The following is a 12,073-nucleotide window of genomic DNA, read 5'->3' as shown; positions in this document are numbered from 1 at the left end:
CATCGACGTCCGTTCTGTCCAGTGGAAAATTTTGAGCATGTTCAAAACTTTGAACGGACGTATAATGGATAAAATGTCCGCTGAACGTCCGTTAGGCGTCTGTTTTGTACGGTACTTGTCCGTTTCCATTTCGTATCCGTTACTTGTCCAATATACATCCGTTGGAGATCTGGTAGACAAATTCACCAACGGACGTCTGCCGGACGTTTAACAGATACATCCATTCTGTCTGGCACATTTCCGTTTCTCGTACGTTGCATATCCGGTGTGTGTCTGTTATGCATTCGTTACGAGTCTGTTTTATTCAGTCAGCACATCAACAGACTCCCAACGGATAACAATTTTGTCAACGGACAATTTCTATTTTCATCCGTTAGGCGTCCGTTCGTGTTATTCAGTAAGGTGTGACCGAGGTTTAAGTAAATTAATTTATTCAAACTCTATAAAATGCAAGGGCATTAGGTGTTACAGCTTTTATATGTTATAAATATAATTTCAAAAGAACATGATCAGAATCCTCTGTTTTGACAAGTTTGTGGTGTAGATCTGACCATATTACTAAGAAGACATGGTATTAGTGCCAATGAGACAACTCTCCTTTCAAGTCACAATGTATTAAAAGTAAACAATCATAGGTCAAAGTACCACCTTCTACATGGAGCCATGATTTACACAAAACAACAAGCTGTAAAGAGCCCCAAAATGACTAGTGCAAAACAATTCAAATTGAAAACCAATGGTCTAATTTATATAAAAAACGTGAAACCAAAAAACAACCTGTGTACCACACCAACAAACGACCACCACTGAACAACAGGCTCCTGACTATGTCTATATCAACACTTACTTCCATGTGTATAAAAGCAGGCTCCGTCTCAGATGTAGAGGATAAGGCTAACAATGTCTTCATTACATCTTCTGGTAACTTAAAACTTTCCTCTTCTTCATCCTATATACAAAATAAATTCAATTATTCACAATATCGTGGAAAATTCAAATTGATAATTAAGAGGCACATTACTTACATGGCATGAAAATTCCGATCTTTTTTGTGCAAACCCTAGATATCATACACTTCGAAGTAAAAAAATTCTTTGGAAAAGATGGTTCTTGAAAGTTTCACTGTTTGTACACTAAACTAGAGCAGGAATTGTGAATGGGGTATAAGAATTGAAAAATTAGCCACCATCAGAATAGCAATCACTAGACTGCATACTTATCCAGAACATTAATATTATCAAGCATATTCTGACTGTAATTTTTCCATTTCTTTGCAATAGGAAAATGTCTGATTGGAAAGATAACCTATGTAGTAGTATGTAGTACAAAGTGAGAAAAAAATCATAATTTAGTGCTTCATCAAAGACTTTTTTTTACAGATATTAGAAATTAAGGAAATAAAAAAGACTAACCTGAACTTTTTCTTCTGATATTTTATTCAATATTTTATCCACTTCAGTATTTGTTAATTCCACAACTTTGCCATTCACATCCACTTCATTCACAATGAAATCAGAGTACCTGTAAATTCAACAGATATAACAAATTATAGCTTATGAAATACATTGTACATGTATATGAAATAAGGGTTAAAACTGAAATAAAAAGAATTTTATAAACAGATAAGTCAATTCCTTCTCACCAATTTTGCAGCATAAAGTTAACTTTTTACTAACAAAGTCTTGCAACATTGCTGAAAACTTTGACAATAAAGTTAATGTACATGTAGTCCTTCACACTTCATTACCATCAATGCACTTCAGCAAAGCTATCAACAGTATAGCGTCACAATGCCACCATCGCATCATAGCAAGGTAAAATATGCACTTCAGTTTCAAACCATGGCACTTCAGCATGACCATCTCATTTGGTAGTACCATTGTGGTTTTGTCGTACATATATACTGCATGTGAAACAATAGTCATTGATTCCCTACCAAATATTTTTTTCTTTTTTATACAAAGGAGTAGGAGCAATAAAATCATTTTTTGGGGAACATACCTTTGTTTAATAACTCCATGGCAACCAGGTAAATCATTAATATAGCAGAGTATGCCTACATCTGTTTCTTTTACAAATTTGACTTCTTCTGTCTGACTATTTGAACTACTGACTTCTATATTATCTGTTTCCTTGGTTACTGGAGTACTGTCACATGATATATCATCATATTGATTATCTACCCTAAATGTTGGCTTTGAGATAGCATCAGTCTCAAGTCTGGCTTTCTTTGCTTCTGGCTCCATTTACTTATTATCTAAACTAAATGCATAAAAAGTACATATATGTTTCTGTTGAATAATGTGGCAATTGCGTTCTTGAAGTGACTTGCCCTTTAAATAGATTAATAAATAAAATGAATTGACCAAGCAGGTAATAGACCAATTTCGAATTTGTCTGTCACCGAAAAGACTCTGTCAATGATGCCCCCCTTTATGACGTCATTTACCAGATAGAGGAGATCGCCTATATCCCTGCACTATTAAAGTTCATCAAGCGTCTTAGAGATCATCATTGTGAAGGATAAACTAGAAACAATATTTATTCTGTAGATATTTAATCACAATTCCCTAATGACAACAGTGCTGATTGTTTATTATGAGAATTCAATTTGCCAATTAATTCGTGCAATATAGCATCAAAGTTTTCCAACGACTTGTTCACCATGGGAACGGAAGTGACAATGCCCCTATATGCACAAATGATGACAGTCACAGACCAGAAAACATAACGCCCCTCTTCTATCATAGGTGGGGCATAAAAACTGAATGGTCACTGGCCTGGGTATTAAAAGAAAATTTAGATGAATATTTAGTTGCTTTGTTTTACAAAACAAAGTAATTTAAGCAATTCTTTAAAGCTTGTTGCTTTGTTACATTAAGATTCCAAGTTGCTTGTGATGTATTCTGTTATATTCCTGATGACAAAGATAAGTTGTAAACTGCTGACAGACTGATGTGACATCATGTGAATAGATTTAATGAAATCATAAATTAAAAAGTTTTATATATTTATCTAATTAATTTTGAATATTCTTTTTCAGAGTCACTAGTAACATATTTGATTTTACAGTTTTGTTCACATGAAATGTTGAATTCTTTACCTAAACAATAATTTGGTAAACATCTTTAACAGCGGTAGGTCTTGTCACCTTCGAACACCAATACACACCGCAGAACACATTAAAATACCATCTAACACACATGATATATAGTGTTTTCATCTTTATTTATATATTTGAATTACCTATGAACGAGGATGAATATGGATTTAATATATATATACAACTCGTCTAAACATCAACCCAACAATGTTAGATCTGTTCTTCGGATTCGAACTCATACTATACTTTCAAGTCTAACATTTTTTTTAATATGATTATTGTGATAATTTCACATTAAATAAAATGCTTTATCTTATTTGAACAGTGTAATTCTAATATTTGAAAAGTAACAATGTAAATCTGGAAAAAATATTGATGGATCCTGAAGCGTTTTTGGGTTTTTTTTTTTGTCAGTTCTATATCGTCGTGTCATATGTTTTCATATGTCATATGTTTTCGTATCATCCATATTTCATTGGTTTCGAGTGCACATGCCTATATTGTGGTGGGTTTTTTGGTTTCTATATTTGGAACAACAACAACAATACAACTTGACATCTTTAAAACATATTCAAAATTGTTTTAAAATACGCTAGAACAAATTTAATAAAACTGACCAGATGAGTCATTTTTATTTAATGCCAAAAATATGCCTCACTAGAATAGTTATTGAGCAATTTTTTGAGGGGTTACATGAAGTATAGCTATATCGTCTGCCTGCCCGACATCGGATCTTCAAGACATGTGATAGTCATGGTTTTTTTTTTTTGTCTTTTTTATTACAAAAGAGCAAGTTAAAATTATCATGATTCTTATATAAAATTGCTGTTCAAAATCCATTTTTTCAATAATTTATTCATAATTCTTTTTATACATCCTTGATACACCAAGATGAAAACAGTCTGAACTTTTTACATTTAAACCACGGCATTTTATTTTCCAAAAAAATAATGTCCTTTGAAGGAACCAAGTGTCAATCGGAAATAAATAAAAATGCAACAATTTCAGCACATGAAACACCAACCTAAAACTATTTACTATTTATTTCTAGTACAGCAAACTTTGAATAACCTTTATTATGATTCAAGCGATCACCAGAACCACGACTTTAGAAAACACTAATTTCCGGATTATATGGTTTAAGGTCCGTTCGCCCAATACACTTTCGCACCCTACACAGTCACATCTCATACATTCTTACCCAAAGTCTGTTCGCACTCTACACGTTCACACCCAATTTTAAAGCAAATTCTAGTTGGAAATAGACTTGCCCAAAACTTGATTATAAAGTCATTTAACACAAAACCAATAAAATAATTGGGCGCAAACGTGTAGGGTGCAAAAGTGAAAGGGTGCGAACGAGACTGGGTGCTAACATGACTGGGCGCGAACAAACCCCGATTCTGATTATATAGTCATTTCCTGTCCATGAACTGATCCAGATTTTAATTCATACAAACACATATGAAGCCGTTTTTTTGACATACGAAAATCACAAAGTAATCAGACGGTGAAAAATCGTAGAAATTTAGCCTTGACAAAAAAACTAGATACCTAAAAATATTCGATAGGACATGCTTTTCAAATTTGAGTAAACACCTGAATAAAAACTCAACAGTGAAAACCGTCAGCAGTGAAAATTATTATTAGTAGGAAAACACATCACATGATGATACTTTACCATTTAACTGATTTAAAAAAAAAGAAATACACATAAAAATGTGAAAAACATGAGAATGGATTAGATTTTACTTTATTTAATAGATTTTATGGTTTTATTGTGTACTATTACTGTTTTTCTTAAGGGTTAGAGGTCTTTTTAGGTGTTCGGTGGTGTTCGGCATTGTGCGGTGGACCATAATTTCCCTTTAGCTACCTGTTACCTGTTACCTTCTGTAAATCCCTCCTCTATCAGGAGAACCTGGAGTTCATCCAGTAAAATTTTGTTGCCTTATATTTACATCTGTTTCCAGTCACTATACATTTATCTTTAAACAATTTTAAACAATTTTATCTATTTACAGCCTATGAGTTTGGTAAACCTTACAACTTTTAAATGTTTATTTACTTTCAAGGAGCACACTACGCTTTTCATGGAGCGAGTAACACAGGCTTCTAGTGATTGATTCCACCAAATTTATGTCATTTTTCTCCAACACATGATACCACTCGAAACGACTACAGTCCAAGATTAATTGTATCATTTTCGAGTTGCTAACGCAAATGTCAGTCCATGCAACAGTTCCAATCTTTGGTACAACAACTGTATAAAGCTTTGAGATAAAAATGTCTCTAATACTTGTTAAGGCAGAGCATACGACAAGAAAATGTTCTAAATGTTCAGTTCCTTCTTCACATAGCGGACAAATTGAAGTTTTTTGACCATTTGAAAATTTTGAACGGTGGTACTGTAGAATATATGTATCCAATAGCATTTTGATCTTATAACAGGCTTTACGTATACACATTTGTTCTGAACCAGCACTTTTCCATATAGAATTAACAACACCAATTTTACAGTTTTTGATATTTAAGTACCGTAATGACGGTTTTGATTTGGCTTCAGTAAACAGTTTTTCGGACCAAAAGTTATCAATACACTTTTTTACTTTCATTTTCCACTTGTATTTTGTCTCTGGTTTAAGTAAAACTTCTGAGGCACACGGCAAGTTATATTGTTTCAAAATCTTGTCAGCCCTAATAAACCAGCTTTTAGAGTTTTTTCCTTTTGTAGACAGTTGACGCTTAGCAAGATCATTTTCGACAGAGTCACTTCTGGCAATGGTACCAAACGTTATCAGAATCTTTTTGTGTAGAAGTGCAATAATAGGTAATTGACCTAAAAGTAGATAAGCTCCAGCGTTGGAGGCTCTAGCAGGTAAATTTTGAATTTGTTTCAAAAAGTTATTACAAAAGATATCTAAGCGGGAAATATCTTTAGCACTAAGATTTACAATTTCAAGTCCAAATAACAAACGTGGAACCACATATGTCGACCAAAGTTTACATGACACCTCTGGATTAAGTCCATTTAAACCATGTAGTCCTGAGCCCATAAGTGCGTATGAAGTCTGTCTTGCAGTTTTTAAACGATTTCCAATAATTGTTCTTGTTGCCTCTACTTCACGGGAGTCTCTATCAATACCAATATGTTTATAATTTTCTACAGTTTCTAATGTTTCTGAGCCAATGTGAAACTTTTCCATTTGATTCCAAATGTTGCAATTCAAAGATGAGTTCCATATCATAACTTTAGTTTTTTCCTTACTTATATTATATTCTTCTGTCTCTGCAAAATGGGAAGTATAACTAATCATAGTCTGGAGTTCATCAGGTTTTGAAGAGATAAGTAGCAGATCGTCTGCACACATTGGAGTACCCACAAACACATTACCAATTTTAAAACCCAAACTTTCACTTTCTAACTTTTTTATTAGCGGATTAACGAAAAGTTTGTAGACAGAGGGAGACCATACGCTGCCTTGACGGACGCCTTGGAGTTCAGCAAACGAAGTAGATAACTTGCCTTCCCATCGAACTGCAGAGCTCATATTCGTGTACCAGTCATTTAAGATTTGCCAACTTTGTCCAGATATTCCACTTTTAAATATACTTTTTAACAGAGAGGCATGCCAAACAACATCGAAGGCGGATGACGCATCAACAAAAGTAGTAAATAATGTTTGTCCTAATTCTTTTGCTTCTATGATTGCCTCAGTCAGGGGAAGTGCTGCAAAAGTAGGATTGACCCCGGCAGTAAAGCCACGTTGAAGTCTGCTCTGTACCTTTAGTAGTTTAGGTTCCTCTAAACAAAGATGTACCGATTCCATCAATTTTCCCATTACAGGAGAAACTGTTATACGTCGATAAGACTTTGGTAGGCAGATAGGTTTTCCATGACCTTTGAACAACGGTGAAACAATACCTTCTTTGAAACACTGTGGTACACGCTTAAATTTAAATGCTTCATTTATCAAGTTTGTAAGTATTTTGGCTGTTTTTTCACCTCCATATTTAAAATGTTCAGCAGAAATTCCAAATTGGTCAGTAGCTTTTCCGGTTTTCATTTTAGAAATACATTTTTGAATTGTTCCAATATCAAATTCAATAGTTTTTTCATCTTCATGTTCCAATATGTCTTGAAGCAAAATACGGTCTAGCTCAATTTGAGAGCGGTACTGTTGATTCTGCGGTTTTTCAGACGGAGTAGATAAATCAGTGAAATAATTTGTCCATGCCTCACGAATAAGATCAGGTGTATCAAAATGAACATCATCAATGATCAGACAGTCGAGTAAGCGTTTTCCACTCTGCCTCTGACGGCGAATAATTTTATAAAATGTGGCATTGTCACCAGAATGAGCATCCATAATGTTCTGATAGAGAGAATGTCGCTCTTCTGCATTCAATTGTCTTTGGAGTTTTCTAAGTTCTCTTTTCATATCGAGACGTTTTCTGTTTGCAGGGTCGTTTATGTCAGACGGACTCCCAAGAGATTTCCATTTCCAATGTGCATCCTTGCTTTGTTTACAGAGTTGTTGCAGCACAGAGTTCCATGAACGTTTCCTTTTTCCAACAGAAATTGTTGGTGCACATTCAAAGGCGGTTGTAGTTAAAATATTAAAAAGTTCTTCACAGCTCATTTCGATAAATGAGAAAATACTATTGTCAATAAACATATAACTAAGTCTCTGTTGAAGTAATTGTTCATATTTTTCATTGTCAAGTTTTTTCCAGTTCACTTTCTTCAGTGTGGAAATCGATTTTCCAGACTTAGTAGTACTTGTTGAAAAGAAACATGACAAGGTTGCCTGCACTGACCTATGAGATGAAGTGTTAAGCGGTTCATCTATCATGACTTTTATATCTGAGATTTTATCTATTTGAGTTGAGGATATGACTATATAATCAATCTGGGAAGATTGTTTCCCACCGTGGTGGTAATACGTATGCTCTTCTGGGTAGTCCTTTGGCACGGACAGATGTTTCTCGTTCAGAAATGACTTTAAAGCTTTATCTTGGCGATAACCCTTTGACCTATTCACACTGGCATTCATGTCACCTAATATTATAGTTGTTGAGTTACTATACTTTGTCATAATTTCACCTAGTTCGTCCAAAGTACTTTCAAATAAATCCATGGAATAATTTTGACACGGCATATAAACACAATACAAATTAAAATCTAAAATATCATCACTAAGTGTCACTGCACTAATTCTATGACTCCCCTCATTCAAAACAGTAATTTTCTCTGTTATTTTATTTGACCATAACATTGCTGTACCGGCCATACCTCGCGGTTTTGCATAATTCGAAATCGGATCTATATCATCAACACACTTTATAAGACAACTCCAATTATTTTCAGAACAAAATTTTTCCAATTTTGATTTTTCACAATTATATAGAAAATGTTCCTGAATGGCAATTACAGAATTTGTTTTCATTAAAGTTAATAAATATGCCTTATTGGATGTAAAGCACTCAATGTTCAATGTTGTAAGACTCAGTTGTTTACAGATGTTCCTGTAGTCCTCGGCGGATGATTTGATGTTTGGCCTTTCTCTAAAAAATGATGTGTAGGTAAAGTTTCACATTCCGAATCTACTGCACTCACTAACGGGTTATTTTGAAAGTTATTTATGGACACAGGTTCAGCTCTTTCGGACATGTTCTGAGAGATTTTAAAGTTCGTTTCTTGCTTCTTTCTATGGGCTTTTGCCTCTACATGAGTTCCCTGTTGTCGTAAATTGTTGTTATACGTAGAGTTGAATTGTGACTGATTCCTTGTTGTAGGGCCAACATTTTGGTTAGTGTGCATTTGGAAGACTTGCGCTGGTCCAGGTTGACCTTGAGGAACATGTACAAAATACGGTCGTATAACAGAGGTGCCTAGAGTAGGTGCAAACTGCTGAGGATGAAGTACTGGTACAGTAGTTGGAGGTTTCCTCATGTTATAATGCTGACTCATATGTGGTTGAGCTTGATGTACATTTTGTTGAGCTACATTTTGTAAATTAAAGTTATTTGATGATAAAAGTTTATTGTTTATCTTTTCAATTTCATGTTTCATTGTAACCTTCTCCACTTCCAGAGAGCAAATTCTTGACATAAATTCATACTGCCTTTCTGACTGAGTAGCTTGCATTCGCAGAAATTCCATTTGAGTATCAAGTAGCTTTTGAGTTTGAATGCCTGAGTTTTGACAATTATTATTTTGTTGACCTGCTGAGTATTGAGACGATTTACAGGTATGATCTTGATTTAACGAACTAGTGTTCAGAGATGTCTCATTCGAATGGTTTTCTTGGTTTTTGTTTTGTTCTATAAGAAAACGGGATTTGAGTAATCTATTTGAGTGATCTAGATCGGTCACAGTTTTTTCTAGTGCTAAAATTTTAGAACGGGAAAGAGCTAATTGTTTTGCAACTGCTTTTTGGTCGTATTCGCGTTCTTTTAGTTCTTTTTCCCATTTTTCTAACTCCTTTTCCTTCTTTTTTAACTGTTGTTCGAGAATAGTGAGTTCTGAGTTATCAATGGTTGGCAATGTTGACGCAGCGTATAACGGTTGATTGACATTACAATGACTTTGTCTTGCATTTCTAGGCTCAGATATAGTAACATCAGTACCATGACTTTCATAAATAAGTGTATCATCGTTCTCCTTTGCTAGTTCAGAGATTGTTGGAGAGAGCAGGATTTGATTGTCGTTTGAAAATATGTCAGAGTTTGTATCTTGAAGTAGATCTATGGCTATAGGCGACGTGTTTACAGATAGAGAACACATTTCTACACAAGGGACATCTGGATTTTCAGATACCGACTGAGAGTCGAGTGGGGGTCCTCGAATATGATCACATTGGAGATCTTCAGTTAGTTCGTTATAGGAAATATCAGAGATTGACAGTTTATTTAATTTTGGTGAAGAAATTCCCCAATTTTCATCAGGCTGTGTATCATGACCAATATTATGGTTTACTGGTGTTTCTAATTGAGATAGACCTGCTAAACATGCACTTCTGATACTTTCATTTATTTCCTTAAGTAGTGGATTTTGATCCAGAGTCTCTAACACTTTTGGTAGGTCAACCTTCACAAACTCTAAGAACTGAGAGCCATTGACAAGAATACGAGATGTTGTATTATAAAGATTGATTTTATACAGTTGCCTTTTTTGGTTGGCTAGTTTTACAGAGATATTTTCTTCTACTGTCAGACCTTCCTCATCAATAGTTTTAGTAATAGAGTGAACTTTTGTGCAGGACGGATCATTAAAATATCTATAAAGTTCTATTTTGAAAACCTCAAATAATCCGGCATCACATTCAATAACTAAATTGCCCTTTTTTACAATTGCAACTACTGAGAATTCCCTATCTGAAGCTTCAATTTTCTTTTTCAGTGCTTTCTTTTTGTTCAGTGCGTAACTTTTTGTATGAATATTTTCACTTTTATTTTCTACACACAATTGAGTCCTGGAGGGAGTAAAGACTTGTGCTGGTCTCCGAGTCCTCCTAGATCGAATTGACAGTTGTGACATGATGACGTTTTATAAGTTAAAAATTTGTAGGTTGTCGATAAGAAGTTAATAAAACTCTCTTGGCATTGATAAAAAGTTCATATGATGCTAACTTGACGGTGGACAAAGTTCTAAAATCTTTAAAAGTACGACTTCTGCATTAAAAGTTAAAAGTTCGTCAGACAGGCTGGCACTGCCGGTAAAAATTGTTCTAAGTGAATATTAAAGTAATCCCAAAGTTCATTTATTTGTTTCACTTGATGATAGGATCACAATAGCTATGCTTGCCTAAGTTTAAAGGGGTACCAAACTCATATTTGTTTTTGAAATCATAAGGTGGCCGCCATTTTGGCTTTTCAAAAATATACAGGTGCGTGAGATAAAAACCTTTATGTACACAATAAAAGGTAAAATTCCTGGCTGTGAAATGTTTGCGTGGGTGATAAATGTATATATACAAGTGACTTTACTAAAAAGTAATGGAAAACAGACTATTAAAATACTTTAAAATTCTAAAAATCTGTGAGCTGTGAAAAAACGTGCTGCTATACAACAGGAACCGGACACTGCTTTAGCAGTGATGAAAATAATGATTGACTTATTAAAAGGCAAAATGCATTTATTTTCAAATGATCCGTAATATTTGGAATTTTCCAGGTGTACAAGATTGTTGATGTATTTATTCACAATAAATGATCATATAAAATTTGAGAGTAAAAACACAAGACAATTTTTTTTACAAAATGGTTATTATGAACGATCTGGAGGGAAATCTGGCTGTTACATCTGTAACGTAATGGATAATAAATAATCAAGCATGAATATAAAAACGTTCAATGTGGGAATATTACAGTCCCTTACATTTTAAACAGCTGCTTACAGGTTTTTCAAGTTTCACGTGTTGTTTCACTTTGATGATGGCGGATATGACGTAACTTTCAGTTTTCACCTTAAAGTGTTGATATAAATATAACAACATGTGTCACAACAAGTTATTTTCCATAATCTTTTAAGTGTCTGTTTAAGAGTGTTCATTTCTTTTCTTGATAACCGTGTTGTAGACATGCGTTTTGGAAGCAAACATGTTATTATCCCTGCAAACGAAGCCCCAAACAAGATAAGATAAGATAAGATAAGAAAATATTAGATATTAACCATTTTTTACCATTTACTAAAAGTTCCACTGCTATGGATTCAATGGTTTCACACTCCATGCTCTTCTTCCCGTCGCATTGCAGGTCGGATCGCATTATAAATTATAAACACATTATATTATGTGGTCTGTGTGCTTGACGAAGGGATTTTGTCTGGAAAATTCAATTAAATTGTTCCTTCGTGATATTGAAAAAAATGTATTTTGTTTAATTAGTGAATTTGAGAAATTTTTAAAGCATACTTTTTATCCATCACAGAGTATGGCAAAACTCATTTAAGCCTTCTCGTGTTTT

The 12,073-nt window shown here is 34.1% G+C and overlaps 1 protein-coding gene across 2 annotated transcripts in view; it reads right to left on the bottom strand.

Moving 5' to 3' along the window:
- LOC143048642 (pseudouridylate synthase 7 homolog) overlaps window positions 1-11,629 on the bottom strand; it is a 36,125-nt gene extending 24,496 nt beyond the window's left edge. Inside the window, exons 1-4 of one of the 2 annotated variants that reach the window (XM_076222432.1) lie at window positions 11,506-11,629; window positions 2,002-2,262; window positions 1,413-1,521; window positions 848-949 (exon numbers count right to left, since the gene is read on the bottom strand). In XM_076222432.1, coding sequence (XP_076078547.1) covers window positions 848-949; window positions 1,413-1,521; window positions 2,002-2,246 — 456 coding nt within the window. In that variant the 5' untranslated portion in view covers window positions 2,247-2,262; window positions 11,506-11,629. Of the gene's footprint in view, window positions 1-847; window positions 950-1,412; window positions 1,522-2,001; window positions 2,263-11,486 lie in introns of both variants that reach the window. The other variant, XM_076222438.1, reaches the window with a different exon arrangement.
- Window positions 11,630-12,073: the final 444 nt, after the last annotated feature.

This window comes from Mytilus galloprovincialis, chromosome 1, assembly GCF_965363235.1.
Source record: "Mytilus galloprovincialis chromosome 1, xbMytGall1.hap1.1, whole genome shotgun sequence".
Lineage (NCBI taxonomy): Eukaryota > Metazoa > Mollusca > Bivalvia > Mytilida > Mytilidae > Mytilus > Mytilus galloprovincialis.
Note: the sequence above shows the minus strand (reverse complement) of the source record. Positions and strands in the feature narration are given on the sequence as shown.